Genomic DNA, 23,518 nt, shown 5'->3' with positions numbered 1-23,518 from the left:
TTTGTATTATCCACAGGTATTAAGAAATAATGGGTACAGATGGTCTGCTACGTCACAGATCAATCAGGATGTCACTGCAGAGTTAAATAGTCTACCCTTCTTCCTATAGTCCAGAGCTCTTCAGTACTACCCAGTCTTACCTGAATACCAACTAAATTTTGACCAGTTCCAAGAAGCATTCAAACATCAAATGCCGCAACAACCTGAAGAAATTACCAACAACTAACCAGTAAGTATCTGATGACCCCTTTAAAATAGTGCAGCTAGGGGAAAAGGGGTCCCTCATGCAGTTTAGCACAAGGCCAACTGTAACAAGAGGATGAATTCCAAAGTGGAATCATTAACTATTGTACAACATTAATTTACCACTATCATGGTCTTCAAACAGACATACGCGCACATTGATAAATTATTTAAATGTAACAACCGGTACGTTTTGGACCAGAGGTATGCATACACATCACGGACACCATTTTGGAAACTTAAGAGACATTACTGAACCTAAATTTACTGTCCCAGTGCATTTAAATTTATTATGGAGTTGATAGTTTATATATTTTGATTGGAAATAGCACTAATTTACACTTTGAGAGACTCAACAAGATGCACAAAAAAGTAATAGCGCAGTACAGGCCCTTCGGCCCTCGATGTTGCACCAACCTATGAAACCAAACTGAAGCCAGTCTAACCTACACTATTCCATTATCATTCATATGTTTATGGAATGACTGTTTAATTGCCTTAAAGTTGGTAAGTCTATTACTGTTGCAGGCAGGGCATTCTACACCCTTGTTATTCTGAGTAAAAATACTTGAACACGGCTTTGTGAGGGGCAGGTCATGCCTCACAAACCTTAGAGTCCTTTGAGGATGTGAGTAAGAAAGTTGATGAGGGTCGAGCTGTGGATGTGGAGGATATGGACTTCAGCAAGGCATTTGATAAGGTTCCCCATGGTAGGCTCATTCAGAAGGTCAGGAGGAACGGGATTCAGGGGAACATAGCTGTCTGGATACAGAATTGGCTGGCCAACAGAAGACAGCGAGTGGTAGTAGAAGGAAAATATTCTGTCTGGAAGTCTGTGGTGAATGGTGTCCCACAGTGCTCTGTCCTTGGGCCTCTATTATTTGTAATTTTTATTAATGACTTGGATGAGGGGATTGAGGGATGGGTCAGCAAGTTTGCAGACGACACAAAGGTTGGAGGTGTTGTTGACAGTATAGAAGACTGTTGTAGGCTGCAGCGGGACATTGACAGGATGCAGAGATGGGCTGAGAGGTGGCAGATGGAGTTCAACCTGGATAAATGCAAGGTGATGCATTTTGGAAGGTCGAATTTGAAAGCTGAGTACAGGATTAAGGATAGGATACTTGGCAGTGTGGAGGAACAGAGGGATCTTGGTGTGCAAGTACATAGATCCCTTAAAATGGCCACCCAAGTGGACAGGGTTGTTAAGAAAGCATATGGTGTTTTGGCTTTCATTAACAGGGGTATTGAGTTTAAGAGTCGTGAGATCTTGTTGCAGCTCTATAAAACTTTGGTTAGACCGCACCTGGAATACTACGTCCAGTTCTGGTCGCCCTGTTATAAGAAAGACGTGGATGTTTTGGAGAGGGTTTAGAGGAGGTTTACCAGGATGCTGCCTGGGCTGGAGGGCTTATGAGGAGAGGTTGACTGAGCTCGGACTTTTTTCATTGGAGAAAAGGAGGAGAAGAGGGGACCTAATTGAGGTATACAGGATAATGAGAGGCATAGTTAGAGTCGATAGCCAGAGACTATTTCCCAGGGCAGAAATGACTAACACGAGGGGTCATAGTTTTCAGCTGGTTGGAGGGAAGTATAGAGGGGATGTCAGAGGCAGGTTCTTTACACAGAGAGTTGAGAAAGCATGGAATGCGTTGCCAGCAGCAGTTGTGGAAGCAAGGTCATTGGGAACATTTAAGAGACTCCTGGACATGCATATGGTCACAGAAATTTGAGGGTGCATACATGAGGATCAGTGGTCAGCACAACATCGTGGGCTGGAGGGCCTGTTCTGTGCTGTACTGTTCTATGTTCTATGTTGAATTCATTTTACAATAATTTTGTACAAGATACTCTTACATCTGTACTAAATAAGGCGAAGAAACATTTTTCCCCTTTGAAGACTTTGTCCAAATTAGCTTCAAAGATTAACTTCATGATGATGTCATCGGAAACTAAATGTGTACTATCTTCTGCTCAAATCTCAGTAATTTTGTCCTATTCCCACAATTATCTGAGTACTTTTGTTTTTATGGACAGACGTATCAATTTAGCAACAAATTTCATTTGTAAACATACAGAAATAAATTAATTAAACAAAATGGGAAATGAGGCATTTGCCAAAGTAAGACAGAAAGCTAACTTGTTCTAGTAATGTTGCCAATGATTTGATCAATTGAAGTAATTTAAAATACTGGTCAATTTTGGCCAATCTTTCTTTACCTTGATCATGCAGAGGTGAATGAAATCTAAAAGTGGAATTCCAAAACAATCTTGTAATTGGCCCTATTACATGCAATTCCAGGTCTCTGCCTCATCTACAGTTCTTAATCTTATGAGGATTCGAGAAAACAATCTTCAGGGCACACTCTGTTCCAAGGATGCTACATTTGATTGTTTTAAAACATTGACATGATTCAAATCGGACTAGCAACTGGGAAAAGGCTATTCTCAACACAGGGAAGATAGAGGAGTTGTTCAAAGGTTACAGGCAATGCATGAGAATGCAAGAGGGAGAAATGAACAGACCCAATGTTATACATGTTGCAGATGGCTGCAATGCTGGGAAAGCAACTGAACCATACAGATTCGGTGTAGGGGAGTTGGTAGCAGTCAAACGGTTCAGTGTTGCGTGAACTCAAGAGAAGTTTTAGGAATTAGAAGGTAGCTAAGTGCTGCAGTTAAAACTCAGAAATAATCCAGGATAGCTGAGAAAACAGGAAAGTTGCTGGCCATGTTTGGGAAGCAGTGAGGGGTTCGGAACCAGTTGAGTGTGTTTATAATTGCTAAAAATGCAACTCAAATCTGGAGCTTTGAAATGTACAGTAGACTTTAGCCGATCAAATGTAAAGTTATTAGGAAGCATGGTTTGGAGGTTTACCTTCATCACACAATAAGCTATGAGCTATTTGATTTGCAGGTGGTGAGACATGTTACCTAACAAACATAATACAAGTGGTAAAACAAATTAGTATGTTTCATTTCTTAAAATGTCAACAGACAAGTATTGAATCCACAAAAGCAAATAACAAAATTATCCTCTTCTAAATATGAAAATGCTTCAACAACATCTACTACTACCACACTGCACCCAAGTTATCGTAATGGTTTGGTGTCATCGCTTGCGTAACTTGCTCAAGTACATTTTAAGCATTTTATATGGAAATCTATTTATGGACAGTTAAACATGGGATATATGATTGTTCTATGTATTTGCTGGATTTAACTGATTTTAGCTTGTTGGCAATAATTTTAAAATGGCATAATCACAAGTGAGAAAGGAATGTACAGCTATTTTGCTACAGAGAGAGAGAGAGAGAGAGAGAGATGAAGATGGGAAGGGGATCATTAGGAGCATGTACACAAATGTCAGTTATAGCAAGTAGAATTTACGGCATAGTCACTTGTTGAGATATGTGAGACCTTTCAATATTTCCTGTTCGCTGACCATTTATTGCAAACTGAAGCACAGCCAAGTTTCCATTTCAACTACACCACTGCCAGTAGAACGATGAAAAACTTGCTTTCTAACTGACCTGAAAGCAAAGTAATGTGATCCAAGAACTCTGACTTTATACTACACTATTACATCATTTAGTTAATCAAAAAAGCTTAAAAATCATTTGATTGCAATAGCAAGGAAGTAGTGTGTTTGACTGTTAGACAAAAGCAGGCAAGGTCTCATCACCTATTCAGAACATCACAAGCTTGATCAGTTCCTGCATAGTTGGTAAATAAATGTAAAATCACACTTGCAATATGAATAAATTCCAGTTTTCAGAAAAAAACTATACAACAGTCAGATTATTCAGAAACGATGAAATGCATTTCCAAAATATCTATCAAACTCAGTTTGTTTTGATAAAATAGTCCACTGATTACTCTAAATATGTACTCTGATGAAGTGCACATCTATCTCAACTGGTCTAGATGTCATTATTAATCAACTTTAACACAGTCAGCATGAAACAGAAATGGTAGATTGGTGACAATTTAAACGATGACCAAACATTTAAGTTTTAGAACATCTGTGACGATATTATGGCCTTGAGGGGTGTATTTTGTCCTGTTTTTCTTTGAAAAGAGATTTTGAGTCCAAGATGCTGTTAGGTAATTAACCAATTTATTATTCGGTTCAGTTTTCCAATATAATTAAAGTTATAACAATTCTTTCTTCTGTTTGCATTTTAACTGGGTGTAAGAATAAGAAGTGCTTTGCTTAAAGCAGAGTAGCGTAACTAATTGAATTATATCTGGAACTCAGCAGCTGACACTTGCCTTTACATAAAAGTTATAGACTAGACAATCTCCTTGATATATTGACGGAGTTTGGTCTGGTCCATAACAAAACCCAAAGTACATTATGAGCCTACTATCCTTCAAATATGGGGATACAACTGTCATTCAAGTCCGCACATTATCCAAATTAAGATGCACAGCTAAGAATCTTTCTTTCTTTGTAAATTACTTTTTCTCACCACCTTTCTTCTTTTATAGAATAACAGAAAATATAAACAGAAAGTTGGTTACAGAGGTTATCACTATAAAATTTTAGATTATCACATGAACTGCAATGGACTGCTAACTTTCTTTGTTTACATCCCTATTTAAGATCTACTGACTCAAACATGAAAATGTTTACCCTAAACATGAAAATGTTTACCTTGTGAGAATATAAATTGCAAAGAGAAACTTAAGGCTGCATGATATTCATTTTTCTACTCAAAATGACCAAGTCAATTTCATTCAAAGCAGCACAAAAGATAACTGGGAGAAAGTATTAGGTTTATTTAAGGGACATGCGGGGCGCGGGGGGGGTGATGGCTCGTGCAAATCAAATGGAAGTGCCTGTTGTTTTTTGCTCAATGCGGTTGATCAAATTTAAATGTTGATCTATTTTTATTTGCCAGATGTCCTACATACTCCTGAAGTCACCTCAGAGCCTCTGCACCTTATTCACTTGTGCTGTGGCCAAAGAAAACTAATTTAACAGAGTGACTCCAGAGAATGTCAATACTTTTCCAAAAGGTATTTGCCAATTAGTTGTAGAGAAATACTAATATTTGCAACAATATCTAGTATTGCAAATTAGGTAGTCTTCTTTCACTGTATCTTTCAACTATCACCACAAGAGGGTGCATTTTTGCTTTGCAAGTTAAAAAAAGAGGGCAGATATGCATCAAAATTTGTCTTTTTTTCTATCAAGTTTTGTTCCAAAAGAAAAACTGATGGAAATCATAGCATATATTACAGCATGCGACTGGATATAAACATTTTAAATTGTTGTGATGTGAAAAATCTGAAATTAACACAGGTCATTATAATGGAGTGGCACATCAGTATATTATAAACTCAACACTGGTAGTTCATGTTGACCTTCAACAGATGGAGCTTCTCATTTCACATACGAAGAGTTAACTTTGTAACTGATTTAGCAATTTTTAATATATTTCATTCTGAGGTTTAAGCAGGCTGCATTAAGTCATTGACACAGCTCTTCCTGAAGCATATCAGACTGTGTTGGTTAGAGTGCAAGGGCTTACTACTGCCATATGAATGGAACAGAATGGTGTGTGGTAGATGCCATCATTTTGTCTTAATTGGAAGTTGGACACCATTTTATTATGAATTTACTACTGGAAATACAAACGATGCACAATACGCCTAAATCAGTGAACACTTCATTGCTAGAAGATTAGAAAAGTACGCATCAAAACAAATTGTCAACTTCTGCCCAATTTTCCTCAAACTCAAAACTCACACTTCAATAACAAGACCATTGTTCATATTACATAATAAAGACCTTGCCTAAGCATGGATTTCTGCTGTCATATGCTGCTAACACACAATGACATTTTGTCAACAATTGCAGTGTCAGAATGTAGGCAAACATTTATATTGGAAATACTCCTAAGTAAAATGCTGCCCATTACAAAATGGGCAGTGTGAAGTAGGTAGAATAGCTTCCTTGAACTTTCAGGCAACTTTAGCAAAGCTGTTTCTTTCTTACCTTTGTCTGAATCTTAAAACCCAATTTTCTGCTTTTCACTTGTTAACTGGAACACACAAGACCTCATGCATGAATTTACATTTTTCCCAATACTCACTTGGTTTTTCACTCATTCACAATGTTCACCAGCTTTTCACCCTTGCCCCAACACCCGAAAGTCATTTCTGGCTAACTTACCTATTCAATTTCAGACTAGATCCCATCAAAGTCCAAACATTCCTTGGTAGTAGTGTGCCCCTGTTAGCTTTCTTTGGTAATATTATGGTCAGCACATGCATTTAAATTGAGAAAATAGGGAACTAAGGCTATCAACAAAGTAGTTCTATGCTTCCCAGAAATCTGGAAGCCACCATTCCAGGGTGAACAGCATTTTAAGGAGACACTGTAACCACTTTTGGAGAAGTGCGACATCACAAAAATTGCAAAAGGTAATGAGTTGGATAATAGCCATTAATTCAGAGGCCTTTAGGAGAGACATCTAGTGAGAAAACTCTTGAATTGGCCACAAATATCAGGCTTAGTTTTAAATAAGAATTTGAGTGAGCAAATAGGAGACAAACAAGTTCTAAATAAAATACAACTGAAATGCAGATTTCCAAATATATAATACATCCTGAAGATGTTTGAAAAGCAAACTACCTTCTGGCTGGTGAGCAATGGGCGTTTGGGTCTCTTTGGAGTACGACACCACTTCTCGAGGTAAAAAATCAACTTGGGTAATTTTTGAAATCACAAGTTTCGGCATGCGACGGCTGCATCAAATAATGAGAAAGATCTTTTATATTTTCAAATACGTTATTCCAAATGACTTATTTTAAAATCAAAAGGCACATCATATTTTCAAAAACAAATGAGGGGGAAGGAAAATTAAACACATCTGTTTGAAGTCTAGATTATTGCAGGTTATATACATTTGCTATTGTTAACTCAATTCCATTTCATTCCCTGAAAGGTATATTCATATTATATCTATGAATGCAAATAGATGTTGTACGTTTGCCATTTAAAATATTGGATGTAGGCTTGCTCGCTGAAGTTTCATTTTCAGACATTTCGTCACCATAATAGGTAACATCTTGAGTGAATCTCTGGATGAAGCACTGGTGGTACAGCCTGCTTTCTATTTGTGTTTGGGTTTCCTTGGGTTGGTGACATTTCCTGTGGTGACATCATTTCCTATGGTGATGTCATTTTCTGTTCTTTTCTCAGAAGGCCATAAGTGGGATCCAAGTCAATGTGTTTGTTGATAGAGTTCTGGTTGGATCCCATTTACCACTCCCCGAGAAAAATAACAGAAAACTATGTCACCACAGTAAATGGCATCACAAACCCAAACTCAAATATTAAGCGGGCTATACCACCAGTGCTTCAACCAGAAGCTCACTGAAGAGGTTGCCTAATATGATGACAGACGAGCTGAAAACGAACCTTCCAGCTCAGCGAGCAAACCTTCATCCAGAACTTCAACCTGAGCTACAAATCTTCTCAAAACCCGCTAACGTTTAAAATATTATTTTCGTTAAGTTAGGTGCATCCAGGTTAGTTGCATGGTAATAGATTATTTTTATCAAATTGTATTTGATTTTCTTTTTAAGAAAGATGATCAGGTTACTGTTTAATTATTGTGTACAATAAAGCATGGAGAACAATTATCACAGATACATACCCAAGGTCAGAGTCAGACTGCAGCTGGAGCACAGAAGGATCAGTATCCCATTGCAATGCTCTAAAAGACATACAATATCTCATCAGAATACAGACTAATAAGATGGCATAACAATTATTAACACCTGTAAGACCAACTATTGCAATGTGTGTATCTATTATCCAATGTATGAATTTTTTTTACCATTCTCCTAAATACTCCATAACAAATGGCAATAGTTTGTGTTTTAATATTGGATGGAACACTACTAGGTAAAAATAACGCTGACAATAAAAGGTGGTATTAATATGGAAATTAGCCAGCAAGTTCAGGGAGATCTGGCAGCACCTGTGGAGAGAGAAACATTGTTAACATCTGCAGTCTAGGATTTTTCATCGGAACATTTCTCTTTCACAAATGCTGCCTGAGCATTTCTGGCTTTTAATTTCACATTCCTAGCATCCACAGTATTTTTATTTTGTTGTCGTGGTTCTGCTCGCCGAGCTGGAAGTTTTTGCTGCAAACGTTTCGTTCCCTGGCTAGGGAACATCATCAGTGCTGTTGGAGCCTCGTGTGAAGCGCTGCTTTGATGTTTCTTCCGGTATTTATAGTGGTTTGTTCTTGCCGCTTCCGGGTGTCAGTTTCAGCTGCAGTGATTTGTATGTGGGGTCCAGGTCGATGTGTCTGTTGATGGATGTTCTTGTCGTTTCCGGGTGTCAGTTTCAGCTGTAGTGGTTTGTATATGGTGTCCAGGTCAATGTGTCTATTGATGGAGTTTGGGGATGAATGCCATGCTTCTAGGAATTCTCTGGCTGTTCTCTGTCTGGCTTGTCCTATGATAGTGGTGTTTTTCCAGTCAAATTCATGTTGCTGGTTGTCTGAGTGTATGGCTACTAGAGATAGCTGGTCGTGTCGTTTTGTGGCTAGCTGATGTTCATGGATGCGGATTGTTAGCTGTCTTCCTGTTTGTCCTATATAGTGTTTTGTGCAGTCCTTGCATGGTATTTTGGAAACTACGTTAGTTTGGCTCATGCTGGGTATTGGGTCCTTTGTTCTAGTGAGTTGTTGTCTGAGCGTGGATGTTGGCTTGTGTGCTGTTATGAGTCCTAAGGGTCGCAGTAGTCTGGCTGTCAGTTCTGAGACGCTCCTGACGTATGGTAGAGTGGCTAGTCCTTTTGGTTGTGGCATGTCCTCGTTCCGTGGTCTATCTCTTAGGCATCTGGTGATAAAGTTGCGTGGGTATCCGTTTTTGGCGAATACCTTGTATAGATGTTCCTCTTCCTCTTTTCGCAGTTCTGGTGTACTGCAGTGTGTTGTGGCCCTTTTGAATAGTGTCCTGATGCAGCTTCGTTTGTGTGTGTTGGGGTGGTTACTTTCATAGTTTAAGACTTGGTCTGTGTGTGTTGGTTTCCTGTGTACCCTTGTGGTGAATTCTCCGTTGGGTGTTCTCTCTACTAACACGTCTAGGAATGGGAGTTGGCTATCCTTTTCCTCTTCTCGTGTGAATCGGATTCCTGTGAGTGTGGCGTTGATGATTCGGTGTATTTTTTCTATATCTGTGTTTTTGATGATTACAAAAGGTGTCATCAACATATCTGATCCAGAGTTTGGGTTGGATTTGCGGTATGGCTGTATGTTCTAACCTTTGCATAACTGCCTCTGCTATGAGTCCCGAGATTGGTGATCCCATGGGTGTTCCGTTGATTTGTTCGTATATCTGATTGTTGAATGTAAAGTGTGTGGTGAGGCACAGGTCCAGTAGTTTAAGTATGCCGTCCTTGTTGATAGGTTCGGCCTCCTGTGTTCTGTTATGTATGTCCAGTAGGTTGGCTATTGTTTCTCTGGCTAGGGTTTTGTCAATTGAAGTGAACAGTGCCGTCACGTCGAATGATACCATGGTTTCTTCTTTGTCTATGTGTGTATTCCTGATGACGTCCAAGAATTCCTGTGTTGATTGTATGGAGTGTTTGGATCCGCTGACTAGGTGTTTCAGTTTTTGTTGTAGTTCTTTGGCCAGTTTGTATGCTGGTGTCCCTGGTAGTGATACTATGGGTCTGAGTGAGATGTCTGGTTTGTGTACTTTGGGTAGTCCATAGAATCTGGGGGTGTTGTTGCTTTCAGGTTTCATTCTTTGCTGGTCCGCTTTGGTTATCTGTCCGTTTTTTTGTAGATTCCTTAGTGTGTTGTTTATTCTATTGGTGAGTTGTGGTGTGGGGTCGGAATCCTTCATTTGGTAGGTGTTGGTGTCTGCGAGTAGTTGTTGTGCTTTACTGATGTAGTCTGATTTATCTAGGATGACCGTCATTCTGCCTTTATCTGCCGGTAGTATGATTATGTTTTTGTCATTTTTCAGTGCTTCCCTCTCCTTGGTGTTGAGGTTATGTGTTTGTCGTTTTCTTATCATCATGGGTACTACCGTTTGTCTCACTGTTTGTTGTGTCTCTTCTGTCAGTCCATTGTTCCTGAGTGTGCTTTCTAGTGCTGCTAGGAAGTCTGCTGTGTTGGCATCCCTGTGGTTGTATTTGAGTCCCTTGGCCAGTATAGTTCTTTCCATGTCTGAGACCAAGGAACGAGGACATGCCACAACCAAAAGGACTAGCCACTCTACCATACGTCAGGAGCATCTCAGAACTGACAGCCAGACTACTGCGACCCTTAGGACTCATAACAGCACACAAGCCAACATCCACGCTCAGACAACAACTCACTAGAACAAAGGACCCAATACCCAGCATGAGCCAAACTAACGTAGTTTACAAAATACCATGCAAGGACTGCACAAAACACTATATAGGACAAACAGGAAGACAGCTAACAATCCGCATCCATGAACATCAGCTAGCCACAAAACGACACGACCAGCTATCTCTAGTAGCCATACACTCAGACAACCAGCAACATGAATTTGACTGGGAAAACACCACTATCATAGGACAAGCCAGACAGAGAACAGCCAGAGAATTCCTAGAAGCATGGCATTCATCCCCAAACTCCATCAACAGACACATTGACCTGGACACCATATACAAACCACTACAGCTGAAACTGACACCCGGAAACGACAAGAACATCCATCAACAGACACATCGACCTGGACCCCACATACAAATCACTGCAGCTGAAACTGACACCCGGAAGCGGCAAGAACAAACCACTATAAATACCGGAAGAAACATCAAAGCAGCGCTTCACACAAGGCTCCAACAGCACTGATGATGTTCCCTAGCCAGGGAACGAAACGTTTGCAGCAAAAACTTCCAGCTCGGTGAGCAGAACCACAACAACGGATACCCGAGCTACAAATCTTCAATCAGATTTTAATTTTTATTTTGTATTAACACACTAAGACTTAATTTTACGCAGTGGATATTGGCTTTAAAAACAAATCCTCAATTTGACTCTTATTTGTATCTTGGGGGCTCAGAATTTTGCACAAGTTAAAAAAAAGGAAAATAATTCAGTGTACGCTTAACCATGAAAAGTGGTGTATCGCAAGACAACATTAAAGAAAACATCAAGTGCACTTTTGTAGGACAAATCTACAGGATTGATCTAGTGGGTTTAATCTCTTTAAAAATATATATTAAATAATGGGAATAGTTGTGTAGTCTCTGTGGGAGAATGATTTATTGGAACACAGGAACAGGAGTATGCCATTCATCCCATCAACTCTGCTCCACCATTTAATATGACCATAGCTGATCAAACACTTCAATATCACACTATCCCCATAATTCTTTAAAACACTAGTAATCAGTAACCTATAAATCTTACTTTAAATATACTCAAAACTGAGCTGCCAGAGCCCTCTGTGGTACTGAATTCAGAAGATTTCCCACTGTCCATTTAAAAAAAAATCTCATCTCAGTCCTAAACAGTATCCTGTCATTTTTAAATTATGTCCCCTGATTCTAGACTCCCCAACCAGGGGGAGCATCTTATCTGCACCTACTCTGTCCGCTCGTTTAAGTATTTTGTGCATTTCAAATGTGATCACGTTTAATTTTTCAAAACCCTACAGAATACAGGCCTAGTTTGGTCAACCTCTCATCGTAGGACATCCCCTCATCTGAGGAATAAGTCTAGTAAACCTTAATTGCACACCCTCCATGTCAATAATCTCTTTCCTGAGACAAGGAGACCAAAACTGCACAGTGTTTCAGGTACTCCTATAAATCTGAAACAAGACGTCATTACTCCTGTACTCAAACCTTCTTATGGTAAAGGCTAAGATTCCATTAGTGTTCCTAATAGCTTCCTGCAGTTTAGTTTTTAGTGACTTGTTGACAAGGACACCCAAGCCCCTTTTTATATCTGCATATTTGTGAATGATTGTCTGTAGTGCAAGTAAAGGGAAAACATCTGGGATAGAATTTTTTCACTCCCTTGATCTGCATATGCCATCACAACAAATGTGAGAAATACAGTAAAAGTGGAAAAATCAAAAAAAGTGTACTTCAATAACAAAAAAATCTTCAGGTTTAAATGATGGGTTTGGTTGTTGCAAATGAGCGGCAACCACCTCATTTCCATGTTTGTGCATCTCATTATTAGCTGATCTTGTCTTGCTTCTATGCAGCTTCCAACTCTCTTATTTCCAGAAAAACTGTAGCAAAAATCCCCGAGTGAAAGTCAGAGCTATTACCAAGCAACAGCACACTGCTTGCTTCTTCCAAAGCAGACTTTATCACAAAGTCCATGACATGCCCCCATGGACACAATCCTCCTTCATTCACACAAGTCAGCATTGCAAAAGCACCAGCCTCATATCATGATGACTGCTTTCAGACCAAATTACGCACCATTTTCACTTCGAAGCTCAGGAGCACTTGTGACTTGCAAGGTTTTGCCAGGTTCCTTGATGCATAGGGACACACATGTACCTACAAGATGTTACCTTATGATACTTAGTTTAATTTCTTCATGCTCACTCATTTCAATTCAATTCAAGATTACATGACAAGAGGATGCTAAGCCACTGTTGTGTACATCACCATTTTGCATTAACTTCTAACATCAAGTCAACATGGCTGTGTGCTGGAAGTAAAAAGTGAGGTCTGCAGATGCTGGAGATCAGAGCTGAAAATGTGTTGCTGGTTAAAGCACAGCAGGTCAGGCAGCATCCAAGGAACAGGAAATTCAACGTTTCGGGCCAGAGCTCTGGCCCGAAACGTCGAATTTCCTGTTCCTTGGATGCTGCCTGACCTGCTGTGCTTTAACCAGCAACACATTTTCAGCTGTGTGCTGGAAACCGTGTGTCACCTGGTTGTGGTATATTTAATTGTACCACCAGGTAGCCAAGTGACACCATCTCTTTATCTCCAAAAAAATAAGCTAACCACTGAGCCACCACGCTGCCCTATACATACATATATAATAAAGGATCATATTCCATTTGTGACCTTAGTTACTTGCTTTAAGTAAACACTGACATTTTGGGGCCCATGCACGAGAACATTCAAATCCTTCAGCACCGTGGAATTCAGTACTCATTCACTATTTAAGTAATACTGTTTTATTTTAAAAACTTTCCCTTCTGAGGTGAACAATTTCAAGTTCCTCACATCATACTACATCTGCCAGTTTTCTGCCCACTCAACCCATCCATCTGCAACCTTCTATATAGACTTCACGACATACAAAACAGATAGGAAAGTATCATCTGCAAACAGCTACCATGCTTTTGCTCTGCTTGAGACACAGCACAGACTTCACTCATCTCATCCTGCCAGAAGAAAAAGACCCATTTATGCATACACACACACATTTTCCTTCCATTCATGCTAATACACTACTTGATACACCATGGGCTACTTTGTACAATTACTTTTCCTGTGGCACCTCATAAATAACCTTTTGAAGATTAGATTAGATTAGATTCTCTACAGTGTGGAAACAGGCCCTTCAACCCAACAATACTGAAATACTGTAGTTGAAATCCAACTACAGTATTTCAACAGGCTGTCCTTTACCTACAGTGCACATTATTCCTTCAAACATAAAATGCAATATATTGGTAAAACAAGATTTTCCCTTCTTCAAATATACGCTGCTTCTTTCCAATTACCTGAGGTTTTTTTTTCAGAAAGCTCAGCTGCAACCTCCTCAGTGATCAATTCTAATATCTTCCTTACAGTTGACATTAAGCAACTTGATGTCACCATCTTTACCAGGCATCAGTATTAGGGCCATTGTTTGTTTTGATATGTATTAATAACCTGGGTTTATATAAAAACAATATGGATAACAAAAATCAAATGTACTGACCGATGAGGATATTTAAAATTAAGAAACAACACTGAAGATGGTAGAACTCTGAAATGAAAGCCAGTGGTGCTGGGACCACTCAGCAGGTCTGGCAGCACTTGTGGCAGGTGAAACTATGGAATTCACTCCATACTCATTGCATTTTTAAACTTTGCAACACTCATTTAGCATAAATCTTCCCAAGGCAATAGGAACAAGCAATAAATGCTGACCAGCCAGTGACATCCATGTCCCACAAGTAAATAATAATTTTCAAAAATTGTGGTGGTAAAGCCAGGCAGCAAAGTATGAATGTTAATTTTGTTCAAAGGCCATTGTGTAATGTACGTCATATCTTGTGTGATTAAATGTTAGGGAAACATGTTTTTTCTGCACTAAAGACAATGGCAAAGAAAAAGATAGTAAACAGTGAGCCCACAAAGTTACAATAGATGTAAGTGCAATTAAACCATGTTAGTTTGCTGAGACACAAAGTAAAGGGTAAACAATAATGTAGTCCAAATCTAATCATCTCAGTCTGAAAAAGCTATTGTCTAATACGACAAGGTACCAACAACTTGCAAGAGAGAGAATCGCAGGCATCAGTGGAAATAAAAAAGGACATTCAACCAGGGACATCCAACAGTAACGATTAGAGTTATGGTATTTTTGTTAAGTATCAACTCTATGTTAATTGAGTTTAATAAACTTGTGCCAATAATCAGGGCAAAGAGAGTGATTGCGACCTGTATATTTGAAAACATTACAAGAGTTAACATATTAAGTTGAATCTAACCCTTTAAACTTAAGGGAAAGTAGAAAGGAGATGGACCATATCCCAAAGAGGAAAGTAGAGGCGGAAAGAGGAAGAAAGAACTAAAGGTAAAGCTTGAAACACGATCACAGGTAGGAGAGATTGAATGCCAAAGATGTCATGAAACAAAGACAAAAGGTAATGGGTGTAGTTTAAAAAAAGACAAAAGAAATAAAATATTTGCTCAGAGTGAGTGCAAATGCCAGAATAATGAACAGCAAAAGACATGGAAACTAGTTTCAAATAACCACATAGCAAAAGAGATCAAAATAGAAACAGACTTCATGGTTTGAGATTGCCGGCCCCATATGGAGTTCAGAAGTGCTTTAATCAGAAGCTAATGTGTTGAACTTCAGTGGACATAATTAAAAATCACAAAACACCAGGCTATAGTTCAACAGGTTCATTTGGAATTATAACCTGGTGTCGTGAAATTTCTAACTTTGCCCACCCCAGTTCAACACTGGCATCTTCACATCAGAACTTAAGTGGAACATTATGGCAGACAGAGGTCAGAGATGTCAGCAAGTCCAAGGAACTGAAAAGGAAAGCATCTGGGAGCTTATTCCTGTTTGCAGACTTGACAAAGGTGCTTGTTAGGTTTCAAGGAAGACCAAAGAGGCCGAAGTGCTTTATTACGGTGGCAGACAGCAGACTTAGCGGTTTCCCGTTCAAAATGGCTGACGATCATTACAACACATAATCGGGCTCTCAATCTTCCATACTTACTAAGTACATAACATCCCAACAAAAACAAAAACAGAAATTTCTGGAAAAACTCAGCAGATCTGCCTGTATCTGTGAAGAGAAATCAGAGTTAATGTTTTGGGTCCAGTGACCCTTCTTCAGATACATATCATCCCACCCCATTACATCAGAGGTTCCTCCAATCAAAACGTTTACAATATTTACAACATATCTTGGGGGCAGCACATAGCTAGCACCGCTGCCTCACGGTGCCAGGGACCCGTCTTCAATTCCAGCCTCAGGTGACTGTCTGTGTGGAGTTTGCACATTCTCTCATTGTCTGCATGGATTTCCACTGGGTGCTCTGGTTTCCTCCCACAGTGTAAAGATGTGCAGGTTAGATGGATTGGACAGGCTTAATTGCCTATAGTGTCCAGGGATGTGCAGGCTGGGCAGATTAACCATGGAGAATACAGGATCACAGGAATAGGATAGGAGCGTGGTCTGGTTGGACTTGATGGACCAAACAGCCTGCTTCCATATTGTAGGGATTGTATGATTTTACGATATATAGAATAGCGAGTGGATAAATAATTCCAGAGGACACTATTCTTATGTGGGTGTCAGCATAACTCAGGAGTCTATTTATTTTTATTGTTGGCTTTAACTCCTGGGGTTTTAGGTGTACAAAGGTTGGTGTGCAGTGGTTGGTGTGCAGATTGAATGTTCAGAGGTTCACACAATGTCCTGGTAATCGCCACTAAGATACAGTTTGCCCCAGACATTCCAGTTACTCTTCTGCCACACGCATACCCAAGAAATATCCTGGCAGTTATTTGTGTATCTTCAATCTGCCGGCACATTTGATCTGTCTGCCAAGCCTTCACCTACATGTCTTCTCCATATTACATCGTCTCTTGTGCAATATGTGCTACAATGATGGATGGTACTCATTTCTTCCCACTGGCGTAATTCCTCGCTAACACTTTTTTGACATCATTGGAAAATGTACTGTCTGGCCTTATACTCATGGGAAAACTTATATCTGTTGGTTCCTGTCAAAATGTCTTTTGCCATGGATGGTTTCAACAAATCAAATGCCACGGGCAATGGTAGAAAAACTCAGTTTTCTAGTGAGTTGCAGTTGTTGTAACAACAAAAATTGGGTCAGTATTTTGGATGAATGATCCTTGTTACCAAGTTGCCTTTTTGGAATGTTTCACTATCTGCATGAAGTTTTCGGTCAAACCACTTGTGGCTCGGAGATAAGGATAGTCTCTTCAGATAGTCCATGAATACTTGCAATATAAAGCATTATCACTAACAAGTTGTTCCAGAGAAGCAAACCTTACAAAGACAACCTGTTCATGATGGCAACTTTGGGCCATTTAATACATAGCTAACCACTATGAAAATAATTCCCCTGCATAAGATCTGGCATAATTCGCATAAACCAAATCATCAGCCAACCCTTCTGCCACCTTCAAAAAGACCCCACCACCATGGATATATTTCCCTCCCCACCCCTTTCCGCCTTCCGCAAAGACCGTTCGCTCTGACCACCTTGTCAGGTCCACGCCCCCGGACAACCCATCCTCCCATCCTGGCACCTTCCCCTGACACCGCAGGAATTGGAAAACCTGTGCCCACACCTCCTCCCTCACCTCCATCCAAGGCCCTAAAGGAGCCTTCCACATCCACCAATATCATTTATTGTATCCGTTGCTCCCGATGCAGTCTCCTCTACATTGGGGAGACTGGACGCCTCCGAGCAGAGCACTTTAGGGAACCCACACCATAATCAACCACACCGCTCTGTAGTCCAACATTTCAACTCACCCTCCCACTCTGCCGAGGACATGGAGGTCCTGGGCCTCCTTCACCACCAGACACCTGGAGGAAGAACACCTCATCTTCCACCTCAGAACACTTCAACCCCAGGGCAGCAATGTGGACTTCAACAGTTTCCTCATTTCCCCTTCCCTCACCTCACCCCAGTTCCAAACTTCCAGCTCAGCACTGTCCCCATGACTTGTCCTACCTGCCTATCTTCTTTTCCATCTACCCACTGCACCCCCCCCCCCCCCCCCCCCCCCCCCCCCAAAACTATCACCTTCATCCCCTCTCCCATTCACCTATTGTACTCTAGGCTACTTTCTCCCCACCCCAACCCTCCTCTCATTTATCGCTCCACCCTTCAGGCTCTCTGCCTGTATTCCCGATGAAGGGCTTTTGCCCGAAACATCGATTTTACTGCTCCTCGGATGCTGCCTGAACTGCTGTGCTTTTCTAGCATCACTCTACTCTAGACTCGTTTCCAGCATCTGCAGTCATTTTATTATGGTAAAAACACTTTATTAAAGCTCATTTTTTTGTGCATTTTCCACAAAAGAGTTACTTATATACAAGGATAATGGACTTAGCATTGTACATTATTGCTTTATATTTCCAAGAACTGCAGTGCTTTCATTAAATGAGCATTACAATATCATTCTAGAATGTCGAACCATTAACATTCTGTATTCACCCCAAGTACTTGCAATGTGTAAATGAAGCAGCTCCATAACTTCCAAACCCAATTACATTCTTCTCTTCAAGCATTGATGCTTTAAAAAACAATTAAAATGATGTTCAATTATTACAACGGGAAGGCAATGGTTTGTCACTGAACTTATAATCCAGAACCTCAGGCAAGTGTCCTGAGGACATGGGTTCAATTCCCACCATGACAAATGGTGAAATTTACATTCATTGAGAAGCTGGTCTAACGGCAACCATGTACCCGATGTTGATTATTGTAAAAAAACCATTTACTTCACAAATATCCTTTAGAGAAGGAGATCAGCTGTCCTTACCTGGTCTGACCAAAACATGACTCCAGACCCACAGTAATGTAACTGACTCTCAACTGCTCTTTGGGCAATTAGGGATGAGCAATAAATGCTGGCCTAGCGAACAATACCCACATCCCATTATCAGATTTTTAAAAACTACTGCCAAAATGTAAATACTGAAGTTACCATAATCCTGCAAGGGCAGAGGTTGCTCTCTATTAGAGAGAGACATGACTGACAGCGGATTAACTCAAGGGTCATCACACCTCAGGGATTGAGAAGGAAGGTCTTGCATGGTGACCTCAGGCAGTTTGGGAATTGAACTCACGATTAGTGTGACTTTGCATTGCAAACCAGCTATCCAGCCAGATGAGCTAACCAACTCCCAAATGTTAGAATTATTGCTTCAATTTTGTTCTCCTTTGGTGTTAAATGAATTATTTGCCCAACTGAGTCACACATCAACGATGCAAGCAATAGTGTTAATGGCATCTTGTCAAAATAACACTAAAGAAGTTTTAAATTGTACTTGCTAAGTCATGACGTTACAAAAAAAAAGCGATTACCTTCCACCATGTCCACCATCCACTGAGTCCTGGCTACCAGCTTCACTGGGTGTACTCACTGATTTCGAGGAGGGAGACATAGGGGTTGGGACTAAATAATGAAAATAACAGGCATCCCATGTTACTAATTGCAGTGGTTGCACTGATGGTGAGCAACATCAGTCAAAAAACGTAACAAAAAAGGTTTAAATAAGTAGGGTACATGGCAGAAAATGGAATTGAAATGGTAAAAGCCAAAAGGAAAAAAAAGGAAATAAAATTGACATTTAATTTTTTTGTAAAAATAATCACTCAAAATATGTTTGGAATGTACATATTACAATCATTAAAATGCAGCAGGGTTTCAGCTGTCACAATAAAATTAGAATGTCAAATAATCTGAAACAAATATTCTAAAAAGTGATATGTTACTTATCACAATACTTTCAGAGGTCAATGTCAATAAGTAGGCCAACAACTGAAGTTACACCAAATTGTCAATAACACACATGGATTAGAAATTTTCCAAAAGAAAAATAAACTTTAAATACAAGGTAATATTCAGAAACATCTGGCTTCTCAGAATCATTGAAAAATGACTGCTTTAAATTATTTAAACAATTAACATTTCTGATGTTGACATTCATTTAAATTTGACAATATAAAGGTTTCCAAATTCTCATGGTCAACAATTTCCTTTAGAGAAGCTACAATTAACGCAAAATAATAGATTAAAATTGGACAAGTATATATATTGTTTGCATACAGTTAAAAGATATGGAAACAAAGTTTGACATTACAATTTCAAAAAATGCTCAATTTTATTCTAAAATTAAAAATCTCACCATCAGGTTCCAGTCCAATGGTTTATTTGGGAATACTAGCTTTCAGAGTGCTGCTCCTTCATCAGGTAGCTTTGAAAGAGGATCATAAGGCACAGAATTTATAGCAAAAGATTACAGTGTCACGCAACTGAAATGATATATTGAACTAACTTAGACTTAACAACAATCTAGGTTTGTTCAATATATCATTTCACTTGCATGATGCTGTAATCTTTTGCTACAAATTCTGAGTCTTATGATCATCTTCCAAAGCAACCTGAAGGAGCAGCGCTCTGAAAGTTAGTGCTTCCAAATAAATCTGTTGGACTGTATCTGGAGTCGTGATTTTTTAAACTTTGTCCACCCTCGACCAACACCAGCACCTCCACATCAATTTTATTCCAATTTATCTTATTGAAATTGTGAAAAAGCAGTTTTGACGTAGATTTTCAATTTTTGAAATAAAAACATTTATTATCAATTAAACTAAATCTAAAGGTTCCAAACAAGAGCCATATTGGGCTCAAAATGTGTCTCTTTCTACTGATGCTATCAGACCTGCTGAGTTTCTCCAGCACTCTGTTCTTATTTCAGATTTCTAACATTGAAGTATTTTGCTTGCATTTAAAGGGAGTAAGATGAACTGAATAGAAGAAAGCTAATGATAGCTCTGTTTAAAAAAAAGTTCAGGTACAAAGTGCTAAGTGGCCACATTTTGTGCTGCATAACTCTATAATTTAAAATATTGCTGTACTTCATTTTTCTTTTAAAAAAACAGCTTCTGAATAAATGTCAAATTTTTGTGAACAGATTTTCTAAGTTTCAGCTGAAACCCTGTAAGAAAAGCACAACCATATGTTTAAAATTCATCTTTGGATATTTGCAAAAAAATCAAAAACAAAAAAGAATCATACGTATGAAAAACGATGGTTTTAAATCAAATGTATTTTGAAGAAACAACAGAACAAAGCTGAACTTAACATAAAACATACATCACAATACTTAATATGGGAAAATAGGTATGAACTGAAAATCAAAATACAATATTAATGAATTCAGTAAAGTTGAAAGATAGATCAATCAATAAAACAATTTCTTCAGACATCTAATTATTCATTCTAACTAAATGCTAACATCAGTGTATATTTTGGTTACAGGTGATTTCAACCAAAACTGAAGTTGAAATAAAATATAGATGACTGTCACATGGGTTTAACAATACTCTTGAAGACATTCTGGACTCCAACTGCAAAATGTGGATACAAGTTTGACCTCAAGTAAGAAAACACATGATCTGATTTTGAGCAAATAGATAAAATACTACATACACACGTGCCTTATCATAGTGACTTTTTAAACAATTTGAAAGCAAACTTCATAAATAATGTTTTTTTTTAAAAAAGGCCTGCATTATTGTGCTATATTGATTTTTCTCCAAGAATGTTAACACTTCTTGTTTAACTTTATAAATCCTCTTTTAAGAGATCTGTCAAATTTGTATAACAGAGAAACTAACATTTTGCGATTGTGCTTAAAACTCAACTAAGTCAATGAATCAATTAGTATACTTTTTATTTAATATTATTGTCCTTTAACAGTAACTAATGCAGATATTGGTACTTTAACAAGATTCTGCTTAGCTTCACTTGACAGAAAAGTGCCTTGGGGTCATGAAGATTATGCACCTGCATCTTCAAAACGTTAGTGCAAGGCCAAAGGAGACCACGATTTAGCTTCTTCCCATCTCATGACTGAGAATTTGCAAGCCAAAGAAAGTAGAGTTGATACAATCGCAAATCATTAGCCCTCATCAAGAATGCATTGTCACAGCTATGCTTCTATGCTGGTGTTGTTTTAATTTGCTTTAGAAGCAAAATGATTCTAGAAGACTAATCATAATATTTTAACTAAATGTAACCTTTGTAATGGTGTTAATTTTGTGAAGTTTATAATTGCATGGTCATGATGGAATAATAATTAAATATTAGTTTAGAATGGAACTGTGATCATCTATACCAGATTTTATGTATTGTTAAGTTTATCTCACTATATCTTGTGAGTTTGTACACTATATCTGTCACCTTTTTTTTTTAAAAGGCAAAAATCTTCTGCTAAGCAAACACAGCACTAACAAAAACAAACATCAGCAAACAAGCATCCTAAGGAAAACCACATGGTCAGTCATGTCATATTTACTGGGAACTTTATCAATTAAGCTAGAATTGAGAAATGAGCTCAAGAATATCATTGGGTCCTGACTGTATATGCTTCTTTTTTTAAACTACTGCCTCCCTTTTCCCTAAAACAGGTATAGAAGGTATAAACCATCCTATTATCTGATTACAGGTCATAAAATGACTACAAACAAACCAAAGTGAGAAATGAAGGGCTGATGATTATTGAAAACGTAAGTAACCAGTCGTCAGGAAATAATGGGACGTGACATCAACGTCCCTAATGAAAAGATTGATCATGCTTCCCTTAAACTAATTAGCATTAAGCCTTACCTAAACTCGGCCAATCAGACTGTAATAGTGTAACTGATCATGATGTAATTTGCGACTAGCACGCAAGAAGTTTAAATGTGAAGTTATCCTGCTATCCAGTTGAAAACAGAAGGCCCTTGAGATGTTGGAGACAGATCACAGATTCAGTGTTAATCTGCACTCTATGAATGAAAATCAACAGTTGTAGTACTCTTGTTAAGTCACTGCCCTGCTTCAATAGATATTATTTATAACTTAATAAAAAGTTTCTTGAGTGACTGCACTAGACTGTCACCAATTGCCTTATTAGTTAAAGTCTCGAATGAATGAATTATGATTGGTATTGGAGTTTCAATTATGACCCATAGAACTTACAAATCTCAAATAGTTCAATATAGAATTTCTGTTCCAAATATGTGTTGAGACATGTACTGGCCAAATACAAAGTAAAAGCATGATTTCCATACTGTAGGGAATCTAATCTAATCTAAACACATTATAAATTCTGAGAAATAGTATTTGTTATATATATTTCTCTCCACAATTCCTATCTAAAGGCTAGTTAGTGTCATTAATTAAATGTAAAAGTCAAAAGCGGATTAACAAGACAAAAATCTGGTTTAGCTACAGGCACAAAACATATTGTACCTTACCACTATGGTGCCATAAGCATGAGCAGATGAGACTGAATTTGTGTGATCAGCAACCGTATTGTAAAAACAAAAAAAAGTGCAGGAACAAAAGCAACAACATGTTAACATTATTTAACATGTTCACTTAATCTCTTGCTGGATTCTGGCTCAGGATGGCAATGGCAGAGGCTGGAGAACAGGTTTCCTGCTCATATTCATTACTAGCCAAGAAAACATTAAAGTATTCTGATGGTCTTTTCTGGACCTGAAAAGTCAACTTCTTTCCTCCCTCCATAAATGCTGCCTAATGTGTTGAGTATTTCCAATACCTTGTTTTTATTTGTTTTTCTTGATTCCATAATCAGTAATAGTTTGTTTCAGAATTAAAAACTGCAAGTTGATTTGTTATCAACAGTTTTGCAGTTTGAAACATTTTTGAATGAGTAGAGCTACAAATGAGTCAGTTTTATTCCAAGAGCATGGTAATTCAGTCCAGTCCTTGTTGTCTATTCTCTTTCCATTAATCTAGATTGATAAATTTTAACTTCATAAAAA

The 23,518-nt window shown here is 38.5% G+C and overlaps 1 protein-coding gene across 2 annotated transcripts in view; it reads right to left on the bottom strand.

The window, feature by feature from the left end:
• The window catches only part of LOC132816034 (cytoplasmic dynein 1 intermediate chain 1), a 282,803-nt gene that overhangs the window by 191,553 nt on the left and 67,732 nt on the right, over positions 1 to 23,518 (bottom strand). For both annotated transcript variants that reach the window (XM_060825446.1, XM_060825447.1), the window contains 3 exons: positions 19,043 to 19,133; positions 7,917 to 7,976; positions 6,890 to 7,002 (listed from right to left, as the gene is read on the bottom strand). In XM_060825446.1, the coding sequence (XP_060681429.1) occupies positions 6,890 to 7,002; positions 7,917 to 7,976; positions 19,043 to 19,133 (264 nt within the window). The remainder of the gene's footprint in view (positions 1 to 6,889; positions 7,003 to 7,916; positions 7,977 to 19,042; positions 19,134 to 23,518) is intronic.

The sequence above is a fragment of the Hemiscyllium ocellatum genome, chromosome 5, assembly GCF_020745735.1.
Source record: "Hemiscyllium ocellatum isolate sHemOce1 chromosome 5, sHemOce1.pat.X.cur, whole genome shotgun sequence".
NCBI lineage: Eukaryota > Metazoa > Chordata > Chondrichthyes > Orectolobiformes > Hemiscylliidae > Hemiscyllium > Hemiscyllium ocellatum.
Note: the sequence above shows the minus strand (reverse complement) of the source record. Positions and strands in the feature narration are given on the sequence as shown.